General features: G+C 41.9%; 1 protein-coding gene across 4 annotated transcripts in view; it reads left to right on the top strand.

Moving 5' to 3' along the window:
- Window positions 1-23,277, top strand: part of Actr3b (actin related protein 3B) — a 131,248-nt gene that overhangs the window by 95,354 nt on the left and 12,617 nt on the right. For 2 of the 4 annotated variants that reach the window (XM_010641433.3, XM_010641452.3), the window contains 5 exons: window positions 7,612-7,707; window positions 9,868-9,975; window positions 13,679-13,822; window positions 16,971-17,144; window positions 17,751-17,843. In XM_010641433.3, the coding sequence (XP_010639735.2) occupies window positions 7,612-7,707; window positions 9,868-9,975; window positions 13,679-13,822; window positions 16,971-17,144; window positions 17,751-17,843 (615 nt within the window). Of the gene's footprint in view, window positions 1-1,551; window positions 1,677-2,308; window positions 2,420-3,649; window positions 3,726-7,611; window positions 7,708-9,867; window positions 9,976-13,678; window positions 13,823-16,970; window positions 17,145-17,750; window positions 17,844-23,277 lie in introns of those variants that run through there. The other 2 variants (XM_019210344.2, XM_010641445.2) reach the window with 2 other exon arrangements.

The raw sequence follows: 23,277 nt of genomic DNA, 5'->3' as shown, positions 1-23,277 counted from the left end.
TTACAAGCTGTGCCACTATAAAAATAGGTGCACATATATCACTGTGTTATAATACTTTTAATTCTTTGGGAAAGATACCCAGCAGAAGGATAGCTGGGTCAAATGGGACATCTACTCCCAGCTCTTTGAGGCATCTCCATATTGATTTCCACAGTGGTTGCGCCAGTCTGCACTCCCACCAACAATGGAGAAGGGTTCCTTTCTCCCCACAACCCCTCCAACATTTATTATTATTTGATTTCTTGGTAGCAGCCATTCTTTGTGGGGTGAGGTGGAATCTCAGTGTTGTTTTCATCTGCATCTCTCAAATGACCAGTGATGTGGAACATTTTATCATGTATTTACTTGCTGCTTTCACTTCTTTGTCTGAGAAATGTCTGTTCATTTCAGATGATCATTTTTGAATTGGGTCTTTATATTTAGGGGGCTGATTTTTTTTTTTTTTAGTTCTTTATATATTCTAGGTAAGAGTCCTTTGTCTGAGGATCAGCTGGTAAATTTTTTTTTTCCACATTGTAGGTTGTCTTTTAGTTCTGTTGATGGTTTCTTTTGCAGTGCAGAAGCTTTTTAATAAGATGAGATCCCAGTTGTTGATTCTTTCTGCTAGTTCCTATGCTACTGAGAATTTGTTCATAAAGTCTTTTCCTATGTTAATGTCTTCCAGAGTTTTGCTTAACTTATCTTCCAGCAAATTTAGTGACTCTTTTTTAATATTTAGATCTTTCATCCACTTGGATTTTAGTTTAGTGCATGGTGAGAGATAAGGTTCTAGTTTTAATCTTAGGCAGGTTGAGATCCAGTTTTTCCAACACCATTTATTAGAGACTATCTTGCCTCCAGTGAGGATGGTTGGCTCCTATGAATTACTACTGAGCCATAAAGAACGAGAAATTAGATTCAGTCATAGGAAAATGGATACATATTGAGGATATACTCCTAAGTGAAATAAATAAGTCACACGTGTAAATACTGAATAGTTTCTCTGGTGTGAAAAACTATAATAGTATATAAGATCCTAACGACATAATTGACAATGTGAAATAGGAAGAAAAGGGCTAAAGGTGTAGGAAAAGTGGGAAGGGCAGGTGAAAGGTAATAAGGGAAAAAATAGGAGAAAATGAAAAAATGGAAATAAAGTGTTTGTAAATGGGGAGGGTAAGAGAGGATGAAGGGAGGGCAGGGACAAGGGGAAAAATGAGAACCAGAACCTGACATATAAAGGTACAAGATCCCAATGATGATTGTAACTGTACTCTATACCTAAAATGTACCAATAAACTCAATGAGAGAAAAAAAATTTTTTTTTGGTACTGGAGATTGAATTCAGGACCTTGTGCTTACAAGGCAGTTGCAGTGCCACTGAGCTAAATCCCTGGCCCTCAACAGTGTCTTTTCTGTGAGCACCTGTAATCCCAGATAAAACTTAATACTGAAAATTTGCTTGTGCACGTTCAGTGGTTATATTACCCTTTTTGACCATTCAAATGAATGTGAATAGTGATAAAAGTCTTTGTGCCTTTTAAGAGTTTAAAAATTTTTTTTATTTTTAAGGTATTGCCATCAGAGAGTCAGCAAAGGTGGTTGACCAGGCCCAGAGGAGAGTGTTGAGGGGAGTTGACGACCTTGACTTTTTCATAGGGGATGAAGCCATCGACAAACCTACCTATGCTACAAAGGTAAACTCTGCTAGGAGTGTGCCATTGTACAGGCAGAGGCAAGAATAGGGTAGCAGTATCCACAGTGTGCAGATGACAAGTTATCTAGAAATTCTGCCTGTGAACTAGAAGATAGTCTTACTCTTTTTGGTTGGTTGAATGGGTGGTTGCCTGTGAATGGGTGCATTTGTGAGTGGAGAACCAAGTGAGTTAACAAAGCCCTGGTATGCAGAATCAACTCAGGGAAGACTGTCACAGGTGAACCCAGGAGCTCCTCTGGAAAATTGAAAGGTGACTTATGAACCTGTCAGATATGGGAAATTGCAGATTGAGTGATTAACACCTTTGCTGTTAAGTGGGTATTTGTTCTTGAACAAAAGAGATAATACCCCCACCAGATCCTTTGCATGGTGGGTGAATTGCCTTTGGAAAGGCAGTCCCTGGGTTTGGAGGTGGTGAAGTAGACTGTCCTCTGGAATGTGGCCTTGTCTTCCTACGCAGCACTGGCCTGGTTTCTTTGCAGTAACTCACAGTGACTTTAGACACAGGCTTGTGTTCTTGATAAGCACAGCATCCTCTGTGCCTATGCTGTTAAGCTGCTATTCTCACTGCTGCAAACCAAGGCTGGACATGTTTCTGTTTCTTTTCCTCAGTGGCCGATACGGCATGGAATTATTGAAGACTGGGATCTTATGGAAAGGTTCATGGAACAAGTGGTTTTTAAATATCTTCGAGCTGAGCCTGAGGACCATTATTTTTTAATGGTGAGTGACTGGAAGAATGTATCTCTGTAAATTCTAAATTGCTTAGATTTTAAGTACAGGATATTCTTGCAAGGGAGTTTCTAATTCCTTCTCAAGGTGTTTGCATGAATCACCTGCTTTTTTGCAAATAACAGAAAGCTCAGTAAAAATGTCCTGAACTAAAAGGTTGATTAGGTCACAGAACAAGAAGGCCAGGGTTAGGCCGTTCTAGGCCTTCTGGTATCAGCATCTGGAGGTAGAACTCTCCTTTAGCTTCATGTCTTTTCTTGGTTCCTCTTGGGGCCCGGGGTAGTTTCCTGAGTTTCTCTGTCACCGCTTACTACTCAGCTGTAGAAGAGGTTTCTTTTGGTATACCAGCTTTTAAGCTGGAAACCCTTTCCTAGAAACCTGTGCCTTTGCCCGATCCTCTCGTCCTATCCTGGTTCCTTGTGAGAGGAATAGCTTGCTTTGCCTGATGTGGACTTAGCAGGATTCTCTGCCTGGACCGAGGAGAAAGGTGATGTGGCTGATCACTTGTTCCCTAGGAGGAGGCAAAGTACCTAACTAGGCATCCAGTTTTAAGGAGCATAGAAAGAGGTATAATTTGGGGCAGAAAACCAATTTCATACTTTAGTCTCCTTGAGAAATAGATGGACACTATGATTATCACCACTTTTCATAGCAGAGGAAAATGAGTTCAGGTGCTCTTCTTTATCCCTAGGGTTTGACATGTTATTGCAGAATAAAACTGAGCTGAGTTTGGGTCCTAATTATGATACTTAATGGTTTTTCGTTTGTTTGTTTGTTTGTTTTTGAGACAGGGCCTCACTATGTAGCCCAGGCTGGTCTTGAACTCACAACCACCCTCTTGCCTCAGCCTCCTGAGTGCTAGGATTACAGGCGTGCGCCACCACACCCAGTTTAATTCATATAGGACATGACAGAGAATAGGAAGAAATATCTTGGTTCTGAGATCTGTTCTAATTGTTCTACTCAGTATTATGTGTTTTCCTTCCGCGAAATGTTGAAGTTAAAATTAATTGTATGTGTAAATGCTTGCTTTGTGAAGCAGTTTCATGTGACATAAGCTATATATTATGTTAACCATAAAGCTAATAGTTACAGACGTCCTTAAAAGTGCCCTGGTCTTTTTTCCCCTCCTTGGTGCTGGGGAGTGAGTGCACAGCCTCACTCATGGGGGTGGGTGGCATCACAGCTGGAATTGTCATGTATGGCTACTGTGTTTTACAGGCCACTCTGCGTATTTTCTCTCCTGTACATATGCAGCAGTTTATATAAAATAAGTGGAGCCAAGAACCGACAGTGTGTGAGTAGCTTTTTCATTATGGCCAAATCAAATCACAGATACACACCTGTCAGATTTGGCACTTTTCCTTCTCTAGCATATTCCTAGCTACCTGTTAAGGACCAGACACTGTACCTACCTGCTTCTTTCTGTCTACTTCAAGCTTACTGTGCTATGAGTTCTTCTCCATCCACCAATTCTAATCTTAGGTTTGTAGAGCAAATGCAGGCCATCAGTACATAACCACAGACATTTTTGCTAAAAGAAAAACATTTTTCTCATTAGTTGGCATGTATAAGCTAGTAGAATGTAATCACTTGGCAGGCAGGAGTTGGAGGTGTTTGTGTAAACATAGAAAAGTCTGTTTGCTAAAAATAGGTAGCTGGCCGGGGATTTAGCTCAGCGGTTCGGTGGCCTGCCTTGCAAGCGCAAGGACCTGAGTTCAATCCCCAGTACCAAAAAAAACCCCAAAAAACAAATAGGTAGCTTCAGTGAATGTTAAAAAATAGCCAAGTTTATTATTAAAATAGAAGAAAATATTGTATCATGTATATCATACTTTGAATTCTGTCAGTGAGTTCATTTGCATGATGTGGTTGAGGAAGTGCCATGGATGGTAACTTCCTTCAGGTTTCTGTCCTTGCTTCTCAGCTGATGGGATAATTAAAGGGCAGGGAAGAGGTGTGGAGATTGCAGTCAAGCCATGGAAGTGGATTGAAGCCGTTTACTGAGTCAGGTTTTCGGATTTGGCCGCATGTGGGTGGCAGTGGGGTGGTTGAGATGGAAGCGTACTGGAGGGAGGGTGAAGAAACAGTGTAGTTTCATGTGTGCTCAGGGGAACTGTGCTGCACAGGTAAAGAAGCTTAAAAGAATCAGCTGTAGATATTCACGTAGGAGTCAGTAGCTTCTACATGTTGATTTTTTTTCCCTGGTACTGGGGATTGATCTCAGGATTTAGTGCTCGTGAGGCAGGCGCCGTGCCACTGAGCTCAATCCCCAGCCCTACATGCTGATTGTTCATTGAACATTGATTACCAAAGTAAAATGTACCACCTTCGATATTTTAGAGGTGAACATATAAATCCATTCATTACCTTGAAATCTCTAGGTAAATTCAGTTATAGTTCTATGAAAGAACTGTTTTTGATGAGTGGTGAAATTAAAAAACTGGCAACCATTTCTTAGCATGCTGTGCCCAGGAATCACAATGGTGGTATGTCCTGATTTCCTGCAGAGTCCCTTTTCTGTGTTTTTTTTTCTTTTTTTTTTTTTTTTTTGTATTTTTTTTTTTTTTTTTTTTTTTTTGGTACCAGGGATCAAACTCGACCTTGTGCTTGCAAGGGCAAGGCAGGCACAGTGCCACTGAGCTAAATGCCTGGCCTCCTTTCTGTGTTCTTAAGCATGGTTAGACCTGCCTGGCCCAGTTTGGAGCCACTGGCACTAGACTGGCTGAATGAGCCCTGGACCATGAGCCCTCTGCCTCCAGCATGTTGTCATCTCATTGTCCTCTTCTCTCTTCCCAGAGCATTTACATTTTCAGAAATGTTTCTTTGCTACAGTAGAGGGACTTGAGGAAGGGGTAGTATTAGGTACCTGTGGTTTGATTTGCTATCTTTATTGAGAAATAGGATTTGTTTTTGGGGGTGGTACTGGGGATTGAACTCAGGACCTTGCACTTTCAAGGCAGGCACAACGCCCCTGAGTTAAATCCCCAGCTCTGAATTACTTTTTTAAAAAAATTTTTATGGATTGGTTTTTATGATACTCATTAATTACTCATTTTTGAGTTGATGCCAGCTTTTTTTATTATTATGCGTGTAAGTGTTTATATAGCTTACATTTACTCATGGGATAGTCTTTTTTTATGTAGTTCATGCTGTCCTTGAACTTGATATGTAGCCCAGGGTGGCCTCCATCTTTCTGTCTCAGCTTCCCGAGTGCTGGGGTTACAAGTATGTGCTCCCACTTTCTGCAGGACATTCTGATCATATGCTTCAGTGTTAACAAAACAGGAAAAACTTGATATCCTCAGTTTGATTTGTTATAAATAATGGATTGGGAAAGCTTTACTTAAATTTGCCTCCTAATAACTGTGTCTATGTGGGAGACAGAAAAATGGAAGATGGAGGAAGAAATAGGTTTATGATTGTGGCTTTCAAGACACAAGAAGATATGCTGAATTTGAATCTAGAACCAAGAGAATGTATTTATATGGTAAACGGTCCTTGGATAGAAGGATACAGATTTTTAATTTGTCAAAGGTGGTGAATTGTATTTGGCAGAAAGTAAAAGAGGTACCATTAAAAAATAGTAGTTTGGCCATGAAGTTGGACACACCTGTGTTATAATAAAGATAATATGTACAGAAGGGAATTTTGTTACTTACATACATTAACTACATTATATATTTTATTTGCAGCCCAAGATAGTTCCTCTTCTGCTGGCTGTGGTGGTTCAAAGCCTGTAATCCCAGCACTTGGGAGGTTGAGGCAGGCACATCACTGTGAATTTGAGGCTAGCCTGGGGTACATAGTGAGTTCAAGGCCAGCCTGAATTACAGAGTGAGACCCCATCTCAACAAAAAACAAAACAAAACAAAAAAAAGAAACATAGAAAGGCATCTCTGGAGCTTTACACAGTCATAGGTTCATATTAATAGTAGTTATTGTTCACATTTAGCATATTTTCATTTAATCTTCATGTTTTCATGGCATTTTTTTACATAAAATACTGTGTCTGTTTTCTTCGTTTTTATAACCATCATTATAACAGCTTTATAATAATCTATCCAGGAGATATTTCTGCTTTCTATGGCAGTTTCTCTATTTTTAGACATTGTTTTCTGCTTCCAATTTTTTGGTTTTAAAAGAGTGTAATGTAATCTGCGCATACAGTTTATTCTATATTTAGAACTTTTCTTTTTAATTTAAAAAGAGCTGCCAGTGTTAAATTATTGGTTCCAGGTGTACTAATATTCTTATGAGTCTGTGTTCCATTTAGTATTTCACACTGCTATCAGTAATGTAAAATAAGCCCACTTTATTTGTGCTTTTGTCAGTGGTAGCATAATTTTGAATATTTAATGGATTGAAATTTTACCTTTTTGTTTTGTACTGGGGATTGAACTCAGGATCTTGGGCTTGTGAGGCAGATGTGGCACCACTGAACTAAATCCCTGGCCCTCACCTTATGTTTTTATATTTGAATTTTTTTTTTTTTTTTTTTTTTTTTTTTTTTTTTTTTTTTTTTTTTTTGCTTTTTTGAGACAGAGTCTCACTGCATAGTTGAGACTGACCTGGAACTCACTATGGCAGCAGGAAATATTTCCCACACTGTGCTTAGCATTTCTCATTTCTTTCTAACCCTTCTTGCTTCTCAGTTTAAATACTTTGTATAAGAAATCAGCATCATTTTGATGTTTGGATTCCTATTTAAGGTGAGAAACAACATTATAAATCTTTTAGTTTAAATGTATGTTATTCGGGTATGAAATACATTGCTGGCAGGTAGAGCTGGTGTTTATTGAGTCCTTCTCTCCATCTCTGTATTTACAGATATTGAGTAGTTTATTTAATCCCACCCACAGTTTTCTCAGGTAGGTAATATTAGGTCCACTCCTCAGACTGATAGGTGTGTAATGGTGTACCTTAAGAGGCACATAATGGTGAGTCCTGTTATTGTCCAATACTCAGTCTCTCTTCTGTTACTTGTTCCTGTTGGGTAGGACCAAGCTTTTAAGACCTATAGCTGATTTTTTTAATCGGTCACTGTAGGTGTAATGTGTCTGTAAAATTAGGGAGTTGTATCATATGCTAGCTTACATGCTTTTAGGTTAGCCTTTTTATAATTCTGATGTAGTTACATGAGATTTGGGTGAATACTAAATATAATGACTGTTTTCTTACAGACAGAGCCTCCTCTGAATACACCAGAAAATAGAGAATATCTTGCAGAAATTATGTTTGAATCATTTAATGTGCCAGGACTTTACATTGCAGTTCAGGTAAAAACAAAGTTATTTTTGTGATCCACAAATCAGTCTCTGGCAGAGGAAGAAATGGTGATTCTAAGGTCCTCTGTTGTAAGACTGAAGGCTGTGCTGTGTGTTCTTCCCTTTTCACTCCTTTTGCACACATGTGTGCACACCCACCACTGAGGTTTGAACTGAAGCACTGTGGAGAACGTGTTCCATGACCTGATCCTCCTGGTCAGCCTTGAGAATGCTGGGATTATCAGCATGCACCACCATGCCCAGCTCGCCTTGGCTTTCACAATTATATCATTGTTATAGACTCTGCCTCTTTTTTTTTTTTTTTTTTTTTTTTTTTTGACACGGGGTCTCAATATGTAGTTGAGATTGACCTGGAACTCACTATGTAGCCCAGGCTGGTCTTGAACTCACAGTGATCCTCCTGCCTCAGCCTCCTGAGTACTGGGATTACAGGTGTGTGCCACCACGCCTGGCTCTGGCTCTTTTTCCTTGCAAAGTTTATTGTATTTTTTTTGAGGGTGCTTTTTTTTTTTCCCTTTCTTTTTGAGATGGAATGTAGGTATGTTACCCAGGCTGGTTTTAAACTTGTGATCCTCCTGCGTCTGCTTCTTCAGTAACTGGATTACGAGTGTATGTCATCGATCCCAAATCTGTTACTTCTGATCAGGAGAAAAGAGATAAATAGAACCTGTTAAAAAAGAGTGAATCCTGTTGGAGGGCTCTGTATTTATTTGGGCTCCTGTCAGTCTCATTGTACTCGCTAGCTTTCAAGAGACCCTCATTTTCCGGGTGTTCGCACAACTCCTTTGAAGCTTTTGTTCTTGGAGTGAGGTTGTGTTTTTTTTTGCCTTTGGTAGTTATACATTTGCCACCTTATACAGAGGAATTGCCTACAGTTTGGGAGAATAGATGAGATGGGTGTGCCACAGTATTTTCTGCCCAATATTAGTCTCTTCCAAGAAAAAGGAGGAGGAGTTCCACACAAAATTGATATGTAACGGTGCCTGTCTGTAATCCTAACTATTCAGGAGGCTGAGGTCCAAAGATCACAAGTTTGAGGCCAACCTGGTCAATTTAGGGAGATCCCATCTCAGAATAAAACTGGCTGGAAATGTAGCTCAGTGCTAGACCCTGGGCTCTGTTTCTAGAATTACAACCCTATTTCCCCCTAAGAAAGGAGAAAGGAGGAGGTTTACTGTTGCCTCCTTGAGGTGACTTACAATGCATATAGCATAGTGAAGGTTCTGAGAATCCCTGCGTTAAAGAAATCTATTCTAGTGCTTCCAGATTTACTTAACCATGTATCTTCCTCCACCAAGTTATTTTTTGTTTTATGGTATGAGGAAATACTTTATGGCATGCTGGGCTGATGACTCAAAATATTCTATGTATTATGTTTACCTGGAGATTTTTTTTTTTAGGCAAGGTCTGTCTGTGTAGTTATGTAGTTCAGGCTGGTCTTAAACTCATTGTTTAGCCCACCTGGCCTCTAACTCAAAGCAGTCCTCCTGCCTCAGCCTCTTGAGTGCTGGGACTATAAGTGTGTGCCACCACACCTAATACTGGGTATTGAACTCAGGACCTTGTGTTTGTGAGCAGGTGTGGTGCCACTGAGCTAAATCCCCAGTCCCAATTTATTTTTTCTTAAAGTGCAGATTCTTAGTGTTTTCCTACCCCTGTGCTTTGGGTTGGACACTTTGCTGTGGGGTTGTCCTTGTTATTGCAGGATGCTAAGTAGCAAATCTGGTCTCTGTTCCCTGGACACCACCAGCCTCCTCCTCTCTGTTAACAAGTGGGACTGTGAAAAGTTGCACCAGATGTTCCCTGGCCAGCAAAACTGCCCTTGGTTGGGGACCAGGGTTGAAAATCAGTGTTCTAGACCTGCCAGGTTACAGCTGCCAGTGGGAGGCCGAGTTGTGTGCAAAACTTTTATGAGGGATTTTCCTATAGCCAGAATCAGAGAAAAAGAGAAAAAAAGTTTTTTACTGGATTTTCTTTGTAAAACTTTAGATTTCTTTTTTTTTTAAATTGACAACCTGACTTCTAGAGTATAAGTACATGAACTTTGCATGTTTGATGTCCGTATTGGAATTGAAATTTTGATGGAGGATCAGGCAGGCAGTGGCTTCAGAGAGCCTTCCCTGTGCCTCTGTGTCCCTGTCTCCTCCCTAGGCAGTGCTGGCGCTAGCAGCCTCCTGGACCTCCCGACAAGTTGGCGAGCGCACGCTCACAGGGATCGTCATTGACAGCGGAGATGGAGTCACCCACGTCATCCCAGTGGTAAGGCCGCTAGTTCATATATCACTCTCTGAGACTTCACACCTGCTTTGAGGTAAGGGAAGAAAGAAGAAACCCAACACCTTCTATAATTAAAAATATCATTTAAAAAGTGATACTTAGTAAAGGTAACAGGAGTTTTAAAGACCCAGGAGTCTTACTTTTCTCATTGCTGAGGCAAAATACTCAACATCCAAAGGAGGAAAGGTTTATTTTTCCTCCGGGTTTGTAGAGGTTTCAGTCCAAAGCATTTCCAGAGCAGGGCAGTGATGGTAGGGGGACATCACAGTGGAGAAACAGTTCATGGTGTGGCAAACGGAAGGCAGCAGCAGCAGCCAAGTAGGAGCAGCAGCAGCAGCAACCTTGCCTTCTTTATGTCCCTTTTAAATTCCATCCAGGCTGGAAGTCTGTTGATTGGTGTGACCCATAGCCAGGGTGGGGCTTTTATCATCTACATCAGTAAGTCCCAGTGTCACATACCCTAGATCAGCCACCTTTGAAAAGGTGCGTGAGGCTTTGGGGAATATCTAGATACAAGCTATAACACCAGATGTATGACAAAGAGTGCATAAGATGACCAATATTTGGGCAGTTTTAAAATTATTATAGCACATTTCTGCAGTCATCAGGTCGGTGGTTGCTTGGGATTTTCTGGGCCTCTGCTTGATTTCCAGTGTATATAGCCTCAACCCCACACATATTTCCTGGTTTATAATTCTGAGCTGTGGGGGAGCTGTAGGTGTGGTGCATGCCCATCTGATGTCTCTGCAAAAGGGGCTGGCTAGTCCTCTCATGCTGTAGAGGACCTGCTTATTGATTTTCAGTTTTAGAGCTAAGAAGGAGAGAGTGTGCATTTTGACTTTTAGAAGGCTCTACAACACCACTTTCTGGTTTTATTTTTTTAAATGTTAGAGAAGTAACTCCTAGGGCCAGGGATTTAGCTTAGGCAGGTGCTGTGCCTGCCTTGTAAGCACAAGGTCCTGAGTTTGATTTCTGGTACTGGGGAAATACAATTTAAAAAAAAATAGAGAAGTGACTCCTAATTCAGAGTTTAGGAGACCTTTGTAGGTCCATTGGATGTGGTCCAATGGATAGTGGATGAAATTACTTAAAATTTATTTTTTTGAGACTCAGTTGGTATCCAGTGGGAGGATAGACTCAGATTTTGATCGTTACCCATAGGTCTCTTCCTCAGTAACAATGATAACTAGTTATGTATTTTACAAGGGTTCTTTTTACATGTTCTGTGTATTATCTCTGTTTAAAAATGCAAATTAGGGCTAAAATATTCCATTCATTTTAATTGAAAAGCCATTTACTATTTCATTTCAGGAATTTGAAAGAAAGCTGTCCTAATTTCTTAATGCTTTAATTAATGCCTTCAAGGTCAAAATCCCTGTAATGGAGAAGCTTACAGGCACGTGCAGTCTGAGCCTGTGGGTTGGATATACCTGTGTTACAATAAAAACATAAAAAAGAAATTTTGCTATACATCAATCATATTCTGTAGTTTCTATGTAGCCCGAGACACCGCCTCTTCATTCAGTGCAGCCTGGGCAGGCCAGGTGTGTCCCTGCAGGCACAGGTTGGACATGCTTTGATGGTGACTTGCCAGAGGGTGACTTTGGGGCAGTCAGGAGGAGCAGAGCCTCACTCCTCACCTCCCCAGCCCACCTGTGGGGAGGAGTAGAAGCCTCTCCCTGTGGAATATTGGAAAACATTAATGCTATAATTTAGGGATATACAGGCCTCTGGCTCTGTCTGACAAGGGACCGTTAAAGCAAAATACAGACTGAGATCTGGGGTATGTTGTTGTGGGTACCCTGGCCTGTTTCCTTTTGGTTCTTTCTGACATAGGAAAGGAAAAGAACACATTTTACTTGGAATCCAGACCCACAGAGAAGATTGTCTTCTACACTGTTCACTGTGCATGTTGGTTTCTTCCCCCAATTAGAAAATTTGTTACTGAAAATGTGAATTAAAAAAAGTATAAAGAAGAAAATGAAGTTATCTATAAATCTACCCAGAAAACTACAATACACTTTTATTTATTCTTTTGGTGGTACTGGGAGTTGAATCCAGTACTTTTGCACTGAGCTATTTTCCTAGCCCTTTTCTTTACTTTTTATTTCAGCCAGGGACTCACTTAGTTGCCTAGGGTTGTCTTGAACTTGTGTTCCTCTTACCTCAGCCTCCCAGTTGGCTGGTGTTACGGATGTGTGCCACCATACCTGGCTCCACAATATACTTTTAGCTATGTGCCCTTCCAAGAATTCTCTTAGATATGATGTGCACACAGACACACACACACACACACACACACACGTCTACATATTTTAAGCACAATTAGACATATTCTCTGGGTTTGTATTCTAATTATATAATACAATCTTTAAGTTATATTTTTCATATTAATTTAACCATATTTTCCGCCTACAGTCATATAATCTGTGATAAAGTATTTAACAGCTACATAACAACTGACATGTGAGCATAGCTTGATGTTGTTGAATATGTAGCTTATTTTAATGTTCTTAGTGCTGTGATGAAGCTGACACTTGTTTAATGTGGGTTAAATTAATTTTAGAAAATGTTATGTGTGACGGATGTATAGGAAAAGTTATGAACAGTTTGTTTATTAGGAAGCTTAACATTTATATGCTCAGGTTGATGTTTATGTATCTTTCATCTTCCATCTTTAAATACTTTACTAATACTTGGACTCTGCAGAAAGGCACATCTCTTGCCTCCAGTAGTTAGGTACTCAAGAAAAGAAAGAGCCCAGGGGCTCAGTGGGCTGTCCTGGTGGTGTAACTGGTGACAGCACCATCAAGTATGGAGTCTGTGTCACTTGTGTGTCTGTTTCCCTCAGGTGTCACAGCTCAGAGGCTGTGAAGTGCTGCAGTGTGACACCCGAGGGAGCCTTGGTCTGATGCCGCTGGGGAAGAACATTGTCCCCCAGCCATCAGTGCCCCTTACCCATACATTCTCCGGAGTCCCAGCTCCTGAGCCGAGCTTCAGCTCATGCAGTGAACTGCTTACTGTATGAAGCAAACTCTTTTTCACTATGATAAATGGCACTATTTATCAAATATTTGTTGAATAGCACACGCTATGAAATAATGCTATGTACGTGGCACACAAGAATTTATTTACTGTTTATTGCAAATACTGTTGTGTGTTACTTGCCCTGTACTCTGGATGAAGGTGCCAAGGTTGAACCTGTTCACCTTGTCTGGGGACACTCAGCCAACAAATGTGGAGCAGGATTTGAATCCAGGCTGTTGGAAGCTCAGGCTGTGGACTTCACCGCATCACTGACTTTTATATTTGAGCGGTTTTATAGTTGGTTAAGCAATTTATAAAGCCTTTTCTATTTGATAGAGAAAAGAAAGCTTGTGTTTTCTATTTTCACATTACTTTTGGAAATGAACCACGCTGTGCTATGAGGTCTCCCCCTGCATTTCTATTGAGAACACTGTTTTGGTTGTTGATAGAGAGTCTTGGTTTATTGGTATAATTTTGAATTTTAAGTATTAGTGTAACTGCATGTGCACTCATTTACACAGACCCCAGTTTTGAGTTTGCACAGATTGGGACTTCGTACATGCAGGGGCAGGTGGGTGATGAAGCAAAACACCCCTGGTCTGGTGGGCCTGCACTGTGGGATCACTCACCTGCTCTTTTTGCCTTCTTTCTTCCCCAGGCAGAAGGTTATGTAATTGGAAGCTGCATCAAACACATCCCGATTGCAGGTAGAGATATTACGTATTTCATTCAACAGCTGCTAAGGGAGAGGGAGGTGGGAATCCCTCCTGAGCAGTCACTGGAGACCGCAAAAGCCATTAAGGTAAAAACAGACGGGAAACTGGCCGGTTTGGGGGTGAGAGAGAAGTGGTGTTTGAGCTTCCCTGGTTGCATTTTCCCCATCCCTGCCTGCCATCCTCTCCTCTCCCAAGAGTGTGGACCTGACATGTTCACCATGGAGTTCAGTGGGCTGAGGATGTGAGGTACAGGCTCCCCTTAGCACTCTTGAGGCTCTGGCAGCTTGATAACCATGTTGAGCCACCAGCCTGTGAGGTATGGGGTGCCTAATTAATTGAACCTTTAATTAGCTGACATCACTTCCGTCTCTTGCGTTGGCTCTCAGGCTGAGGAGACACAGGTCACAACAATTGGGGGACCGGTAGGCTCTGCTGGAGTCTGCATGAGTCTGTGCCCCGAGAAATCACTTCACAGCAGTGCCCTTTCAGCATCCAGAATCACTAACCAAAGTTTATTAGTGCTATTAACATTAGAAGAAAAGTGGCACGTTGGTCCTTATTTGGACCAATCTGCTTGACCTGATGCATTAGTTTGTATTTCTCTGTACATGACTTGACATATATCTTTTTTTTTTTTTTTTTTTTTTTTTTTTTGAGATAGGGTCTCACTATGTATTTGAGACTGACCTGGAATTCACTATGTAGTCCAGGCTGGTCTCGAACTCACATCAGTCCTTCTGCCTCAGCCTCCCAAATGCTGGGATTACAGGCGTGCGCCACCATGCCTGGCTTGTCATATATCTTTTTAAAGGAATTTTTCAAATTTTTGGAAAAGATCAAGTTGGAAGGGTTGACTGGTAATCCAAAGCTAATGATTATATAGACAGAGAAGGGGGGATTTTGTGTGCCTTTACAGGAGAATTTCCATGTAGCTGTGGTGTCTAGCTTTGGGCATCTCCTTTCCCATATGAGTTAGTGTTACGCTGCCTGCCTTGCAAGTAGAAGGTCCCAAGTTTGATCCCCTGTACCAAAAAAAAAAAAAAAAAAAAAAAAAGAACCATATGAATTAGTGTTTGAGTTATAGAGGAGCTGCGGGGGGTGAGTCTTGTGCCCCCTTCCCACTGCTCCCCTCCCACGTGAGCAGCTATAACCAAGATGGGGTGAATGAAAGGAGATCTTGAGATGGTCTCCAAGTTTTGATTGACACTAGGTGAAGATAAAGGTGTCTATAGGAAAGAGGTTATAGATAGGGTAGGCTCCTGTCTTGCTTCCTTAGAATGGGAGTTTGCAAGGATGGGAACTCTTCAGCACTCGTGAAGTACTGGGCAGATAGGAGTTAGTCCCTTCCCTCAGTGTGGGAGGTTGCAAGGGGTCACAAGACTTTCTTTTTAGACTAAAATATTCCCAAGTTTTGTCCTTCCTTCCTCCTTTCCTTGCCTTTCTTCAATGGAAGTACAATTTGGATTTTTGATTAAACTCCCTTCTCCCCCCAGTTGATTACAAATGTGAATTAGAATTGAACCTCCTGCTGGTGATGCCCTGGGCCTCTCAGTCAAAATCCTGAGCTGGGTACCACAATGAAGTGGCTTTCTGAGCCTCCTGTGGGGCATTTTCTTTTACTCTCTAGCTTTCTGGACCCTGTGCTGACTGTGGAATCTGAGCAGGCAAGCTTAGGTTTGCCAGTCTGTCTCAGCTTGGTCATATCAAGAGCACAAGTTCTGTAGTCTCCACATTGGCTGTCCTGCTCTGCCAATGGGTTCCCTGCTAGTCTCCCCTCACCTCTGCTTGTGAAAGAAGAGGGCCTGGCTGAGCATTCTCAGTTGTCTTGCCTTATGTTGTAGTCCAGACCCCTCTGTGAGCACGAAGAGGCCTGAGGTGTATGTGGCAGGAACACACCATCCTTGTAGCACAAACCCAGAACCACTGACTCCTAATGCTGCTTTGTACCCAGCACACTGCTGTTCAGAGAGTGGAGCTGCCAGAAAACATTGCCCTGGCCTCCGAGCATAAAGTGCGTAATTGTCTTCAGTCTTGTTAGTTTCGGGTTAGAGCGATTGACCTGTCTCTCTTTGTCATCGTGGAGCTCAGGGCTGCTTAACAGTTTTCACCCTGTAGTCTTACAGTTCTAATAGAATGTATCAAAACCATCCAGAAAGTGCCTTTACCATAGGTTTCAGAAACTTTAAAGTTAATGTCAAGAAAACATCTGTGAGATTCTTGAGAGCCGTTCCTTCTAAAATGCATAATCGGCATCCATTGGGTGCTGGTGCTGCAGGCTTGTAGCAGGCTTGCCTGATTCTTGCTCACAGTACTCTTACTTTCAGAAGCCAGTACCCAGGTGTCCCCTGCAGCTGTACTGAGTTAGCACTGCACACAGGTGACAAGCACAGAGATCCCAAGGACATCAGGGTTACCTGATTCTGAGGGTGCACTTTGCACATCTTTGGCTGATTCTGGGTGTCAGGGTGGAAACCATTTGCAAAGTCTGTTTGGGCAGGAGATGCCCAAAGCTAGGATGTGGCAGCCACATCCTTCTCACTCTTAATTCCTCTGCCTGACTTACTTTTCCTTATTCTGTGGCACTGTCACCTTATAGTACACCTTGCTGTTTACTTGTTATTGCAGGTGTTTGTTGTCTCACTCTCAGAGTATCATCTGACAGGGATCGGGGTCTTCAAACACTTGTGCATCCCTTGTGTGGAGACACTCTGTGAGTGTGTGTCAGTCAAGTGACAGAATACCTCTCACCAAGTACACTCCCAGCACAAAGGAAGTAGAGAATACATTCTAGGCACACACAGCCAGGCATCAGGCTGTGGACCTAGCACACTCCGTTGATGAGTGGGTGTGGCCTGCTTGTCCACAGGCAGATGACAGTGCACTGCCTGTAGAGGGCTGGCAGGGAGCCTGAAGGAAGACTGGACAAGATGTGTATAATATCTTATAAGTGCCTTCAGACATTGATTCAGGCAGTGTGGCAGCAAGAATTGAAATTAATAGCCAAGCTGCAGAGAAAGAAGGCTCACCTGTCCAGAGACCCAGTGTTGTCACGTCTCAGGTGGAAGTTGGTGGAATAGGGCATGATCCACATCCACACATTCGTTTGGTTGTGTGGACAGATCTGATTTTGGGGTGTGTCTAATGCATGGGGGTGGGTGTGTGTGTGTGTGTGTCAGAGGGCAGAGGTGCTAGGTAGCTATTAATGCCTGGTGACATCTTTGTGTGCACATGCAGGAGAAATACTGTTACATTTGCCCTGATATTGTCAAGGAGTTTGCTAAGTATGATGTGGATCCCCAGAAGTGGATCAAACAGTATGCAGGCATCAACGCGATCAACCAGAAGAAGTTCATTATTGATGTTGGGTACGAAAGGTTCCTGGGACCTGAAATATTCTTTCACCCAGAGGTAAGATGTTTTTCCAGAGCATGTATATATGGAGTGTATATGGAGCAATGCTGCCACCCAGTGTGCATAAGCAGACACATAGCATCTCATTCACATCATCTCCCCGTAGCTTGGCTGAGTTTTTCGTACTATTAATATTCACAAGTGATGTATTTTTGCATTTCTTGCTTCCTGTCATATAGCTCATGCACATGCTTTTTCCTTTTTTTTTTTTAATTGGCATGTGTCAAACACTCTTCCTTCCCTAAACCCATACCTTTCCCCTTTTAGGAGACTCATGACCATCACACTCCATGCACATGTTGAATCGCTTATGTACCTTCATTCCAGTGGGATAGATTTCAAGTTATAGTTAATGTCTATTTTTTAAAGCTGCCTTTTTATTTTTTTGAGATAGGGTCTCACTATGTAGTTGAGACTGACCTGGAACTCACTATGTAGCCCAGGCTGGTCTCGAACTCACAGATCCTCTTGTCTCAGCCTCTCAGGTGCTGGTGTTACAGGTGTGCACCACCATGCCCAGCTAAAACTGCTTTTTAAAGAGTTTTTGTTGTGTGCTGTTTAGAGAAATGTGTAATGTTCCTTTTGTATTTATACACGATCTAGTTTGCCAATCCGGACTTTATGGAGTCCATTTCGGATGTGGTGGATGAAGTGATCCAGAACTGTCCTATTGATGTCCGTCGTCCCCTGTATAAGGTATAAGCTGCTTGGGTAAGGTACTTTGATTGTATTCCTATTAGTTCTTAGGATAGGGTATTTCTATCAGTATGCAGACATTCCCACTTCACCTGCTTTGTGGGGTTTGTTGTAGGCAGTATAGTTTAAAAGATTTTGCTTGGAGCAGAGATGATGTAAGTGTTTGGAGGTGGGTCTCTATTGACCTGGATTTGAATTTGAACACTGTTAATGTCTTCTTAGCACGTTGGCCAGCTGTATCTGAAGCTGGGTAATCAACATGCTCGCTTTGGCAGCACATATACTGGGTGATCCTAGCCACACATACTGACTGAAAGTTGAAAGCAACCCTCGAGCTTTCTGTGAGGTTCATAGTCTTGTTTCAGGAACATTTGTGGTCAGTGCTGGCTGTGATAGACAATTCATATTAGAGCCTGGAATGGAATCATCAAATAGTATTGTTTATGTCATGTTTTTTAAACAGTTCTTTGATTAACTGGAACTCTAAAACTAGGAATGAGAAGAATCTAGTTGATGTAATTATTGGATGGGAGTAAATCTTACTGACAGGCAGATGTGGAGAGCAGAGTGCTACCAGGTCTTGGCCTGTGGGACTAGATATGAAAGTCCTTTGTGTGTGTAGACTCGGGGTGGAATTTTACAGAGCAGAGATGGGCTTAGTAAAGAAGACTCAGATTTTGTTTTATCTTTGTAGTGAAATGTCATTTAACCTTTAAGAAGGATGAGTGTCTTAGATAACTTTCCTTGTTGCTGAGACAAATACCCAACAACCAAAGTTAAAGGAGAAAAGGTTTATTTTGGTTCCTAGTTTGTAGAAGTTTTTTTTTTTTTTTTCTTTTTGTGGGGTTGGATACTGGGGATTGAATTCAGGACCTTGTGCTTGCAAGGCAGGCATGGTGCTACTGAGCTACATCCCAGACCCATGTAGAGGTTTTAGTTCATAGTTGGCTGGCTCCAAAGCAAGATGGTGTGGCAGAGGAACCTGGCAGAGGAGAAATACATAGTTCATGGTGGGCACAGGGCAGGAAGGAAGCAAAGCAGTGAAGTAGCAAGCAACAAGCAACAAGCAGTGACCACAGCAGCCCCTTTTGTCCATTATGTTCTGTCCAGGCTACCTGTCCTTATGGTGAGTGGCACTCACACCCAGGGTGGGGCTTCCCATGATCTACTCTCAGAACTATGCCAAACCTATCAGTGGACTGATTTAGTCATCATGTACCTTCAATACCAGCATCTACACTCCAGATCCAGCCACCTCTGAAAAGCCCTACCTATGACTGCACGAGACTTTGGGGGACATCTAGACACAAACCATTACACTGAAGTAAATCAATGAACATTCACATGAAAAGACAGATATATAAGATTAAGTTAAAAAGCATCTTATAAAATTTACCTATAATTTTGGGTTTTATATAAAATGGGGTTTGCATATTTTTTGTATGATTCTTAAAATATCTTTTGGTGGAAGGATGGTAGTTAACTTTAACTTTTTCCTTTTTGTGTTTTGAAATTGTTTGACATTTTATAGTTAACATTTTTATAATTGAAAAATTTTTTCCTGTGTTGACAAATTTTTATGGGTGAAGACATAATTTTCTGCTTAATATCCTTAATCAAACATTTTCCTCCTGCAATAAAAGGTACCAAGAAAGGGACTAGATATAAAAGTTCAGTACAGTAGTATCTTTTGGTCCCATTTTCTCAGTCTCACTTAATTTTGGCTATCTCACCTTGGTAATGAAAGTGAGAACCATGTATACACTCTTTAAAGGATTTTATCATAAAAGGAATGCAGCTCTTCATCTGGGGAGAGCCTTCTCATTTAACTGCGCAGTTTACTTGTCCCATTGGGTTGTACTGAATGTGAAGTAGAGGTGTCTTGGACAGCAGCATGAGCCCTTATTTACCTGGCTGTGGTGCTGAGCCCAGAGAAGGGGAAGTGAGAGAATTACAGGCACTGGGCTCAGCTGATGCACCTCGGTCGTAAGTCTTTGTTTGAGTCCTGTTTTAATCTAGTTGAGTTAAAGAATTATTTGAATAAGCCAAAATGAGTATAGTGTTCAGAAAAGATAAGATTGTCTTTGTTTTCTCTGTGTTACTTGTCTGAGGGAATCTGCTTTCTGTCTCATAGTTTCACTGTGATGCCATTGTTGAGTAAAACTGCTAAATGTGCTAACCCTGAACTCAAGAAAGTGCAGTAAGGCATGTGTGAAAACTATGTAAAAAATACAAGAAAACTATGTGGCCACTGTGGGAACACTCAGTCACATATAGTTCATTGTGGTGGCCTGTCAGATGAGGCCACAGCTGTGGGTCGTTTCATGTCAACCCTGGGAAGGCTCATTGGAGAGAAGGGGCATTAAGAATGGGGAGGGACTTTGGCTTGTGAGGAGAAGATGAGTTTTGGGGCTAGGAATAAGGCCGTCTTTTTCATAGTATATTTTTTAAGGTGATTTTGATCTGAGTGTCTTCTCCCTTACCACTCTGGAGATCTTCTCTTGACTGTCCACCTGCTGTACGGACACATCAGTTGCTTGTCCCGCGGCCACCTTAACAGCTGTACATAGAGAATCCTGGCTTCCTGTTCTGTCCTTCCCTCTGATAAGCATCTCCCAGTCACCCTAGCTAGAAGTGCTAGGATGCATCAGAAATAGTGCGGAGAGGCCAGATCTTGTGATAGTAGTGGAGTGCTAGTTAAAAATGTCTTCAGCATGTCCTGTTTGGGTGTGCAGGAAAGAGAAGAAGGAATGATAGCCATAGATTGTCCTTATGTTTAATTATCCTGGGCATCAGGAGCTGTGCAAGCCAGCAGCTTCTTCTGGATCACTTGGCTGACTGGGGTGAGAACGGGATCCAGGGTTGTTTGTGATGGGAAGAGAGCTGGGTGTGGGGGTGCACACGGGGCTTAGGCTGGAGGATCGCAAGTTCAAGGCCAAGCCTGGGCAATCTGTTGAGACCTTGTCTCAGAATAACATAAAAAGGGACCAAAGATGTAGCTCAGTGGTAGAGGGCTCGACATAAACTTGAGTCATTTGTAGGAAAGTAGATGCACTCTGAGATCACAATGTTAAGCCAAGTAAATCAGACACATAAGTTTTGGTATCACATGTTTTTTTTCTTTGTTTTTTTCCTCATTGAGTTTATTGGTACATTTTAGGTGTACAGTACAGTTACATTCATCACTGGGGTCTTGTACCTTTACATGACAGGTCTTGGTTCTCATTTTTCCCCTTGTCCCTGCACTCTCTTCACCCCCTCCTATCCTCCCCATTTACAAACATTTTATTTCCATTTTTTCATTTTCTCCTATTTGTTTCCTTCCCTTATTACCTTTCTCCTACCCTTCCCACTTTCCCTACACCTTTAGCCCTTTTCTTCCTATTTCACATGGTCAATTATCTCATTAGGATCTTATGTACTATTATAGTTTATTCACACCAGAGAGTATCACATGGTTTTTCTTATATGAGAAACCCAGAGTATAAATAAAGAGCAAAAATCAAAGATAGAAAATAGAAAGTAGGAGATAAATCTTTTGCAAATAGGAAGGGGACCAAGAGATGGAAGTAGGGGAGATGGAGGGGGAAAGAGGGGGTGAAAAAAGAATTAAGACATGTTATGTACATGAGCAACTTGCTGGGAGGAAGGAGATCATTGTGTACTACAAACATACACTAATGAAAAGTAAAAATTGAAAAGAAAAGAATTTAAGTAGTATTGAGAGGTGGGAGGACAGAATATGATGATTTTGACCTTAGTTTTTGTCTTTTATCATGTAGCCAGGCTCTGTACTCTGCAGGAGGAGGAGACACAGATGAGGCTACTCCCTTAGCCTTCCTCAGGCAGGCTCAGGTGGACTGGAGGGTGGGGATCTGGCCTGAGACTTCGGTGTTTGGCAGCAGAGCTTTTTTTTCTCTGATTGCTGTGGTACTCATGGGGCTGGCAGTGGGGTTGTGTGGCTGCTACTCTTTGGGAACACATCTCCTCTTTGGTCCCTGCTCCAGGGGAGGTGGTGGCTGGCATGGGCCATTTAAGTCACACAGCCCAAACCTCATTGCCAGGTGCTGGGGAAGAGGGAACATGACATCATGTTTGGTGGGCACCATGGTTTCTTCCACAGCCATCAAGGAAAGGACTACTATCCAAAGCAAGGGACTCAGTGAGTGAATTGGAGTTTGATATTGAGGCCTGCAAATGCTCACTTTCTCTATGCAAACCTGACAGGTATGACTGTTAGAGGTATTTTTCTCCCATGATGATTTTAGACCAGGAGTTGGTGAGCTTTTTCTGTTAAAGGTTCAGATAGTGAAGTGTTCTGTCTTTGCACACCATATGGTTGTAGTTGCATTTGCCTCAGTTCTGGCAAAGCACTCATGGCTGGTGTGGGAGCCCTAGAAGAGAGTGAGTATGAAACTAGATGTTTGAGTAATTGGACATAAAGGCCGAATTTTACTGCATGCTGGCTGTCATCAGGGTTTGTATGTCAAGGTATGTCCTCTGTTAGTTCATCAGCAAGTCAGTGCTGCATTTAGAAAAGACTGAAAGAGTGACTGCTGGGCTCTTGTCACCTCAGGGCTTGGCTTTGGCCAGCATTGCCCAGGGCTGGGCTGCAGACTGCATGGCCAGTGTTTCTGCTGACCTGGTGTCTGGAAGTAGTTAACCCTCTTCCCAAGGGATTTAAACTTTGTGGGATGAAGAAGAGGTCTTTGGAGCCAGCAACCTGGAGCCATGAACTTAGATTTAAAAAGTGCAGATAATACATCTGCTGAACATTAGTGGGTTACCTGGCAAGGTAAGATGTCCTTTCCTGGAAACAAGGGTGTGGATTCCTAACCTCAGCTACCTATGTGCTATCTCCATACCACAGCCTTATTTGGGACCTGGCAGGAGAGAGTTTGGAGCACAAGAAGGTGAGAATAAAAGCCCCCCAACTCTACTGAGGTATAATTGGCTATAAACATTGTATATATAAGATACACAGCATGATGACGTGAGATTGTTTTGGGCTCTTCACAGTCAAGCCTTCCCTTCACATAGTTACCCGTGGGTGTTAGACCGTGTGTGTGTGTGTGTGTGTGTGTGTGTGCACGCGTGTGTGCACTGCACACATGTGTTAAGAGTACTTAAGGTCTCTTGGCACATTTCCAGTGCACAAAACATTATTAGTAGGAGCCTAGGTCCCATCCCATAGGGCTTGCAGTAGTTGGGGCTTGGGTGGGAGCCTGGGCAGCTGGATTTAAAAATCTTCTCACGTAAGTCTGGTGTTTGGCTAAAGTAACAGTCACCTCAGTAATGAGCCCACTCTTGGATTTGCCATTGTTCAGTAACTTCTAAGCTTTACTTGAAGATGAAGTCATTTCAGTGTGCTTTGTAATATCACTGGTTATCTTCCAGTTTCTCAGTTCTACTTTTTTTTTTTTTTTTTTTTTTT

The sequence above is a fragment of the Fukomys damarensis genome, unplaced genomic scaffold, assembly GCF_012274545.1.
Source record: "Fukomys damarensis isolate Sample0158 unplaced genomic scaffold, DMR_v1.0_HiC HiC_scaffold_16, whole genome shotgun sequence".
NCBI classification, from domain to species: Eukaryota; Metazoa; Chordata; class Mammalia; order Rodentia; family Bathyergidae; genus Fukomys; species Fukomys damarensis.
This window is presented reverse-complemented; position numbering and strand designations above follow the sequence as displayed.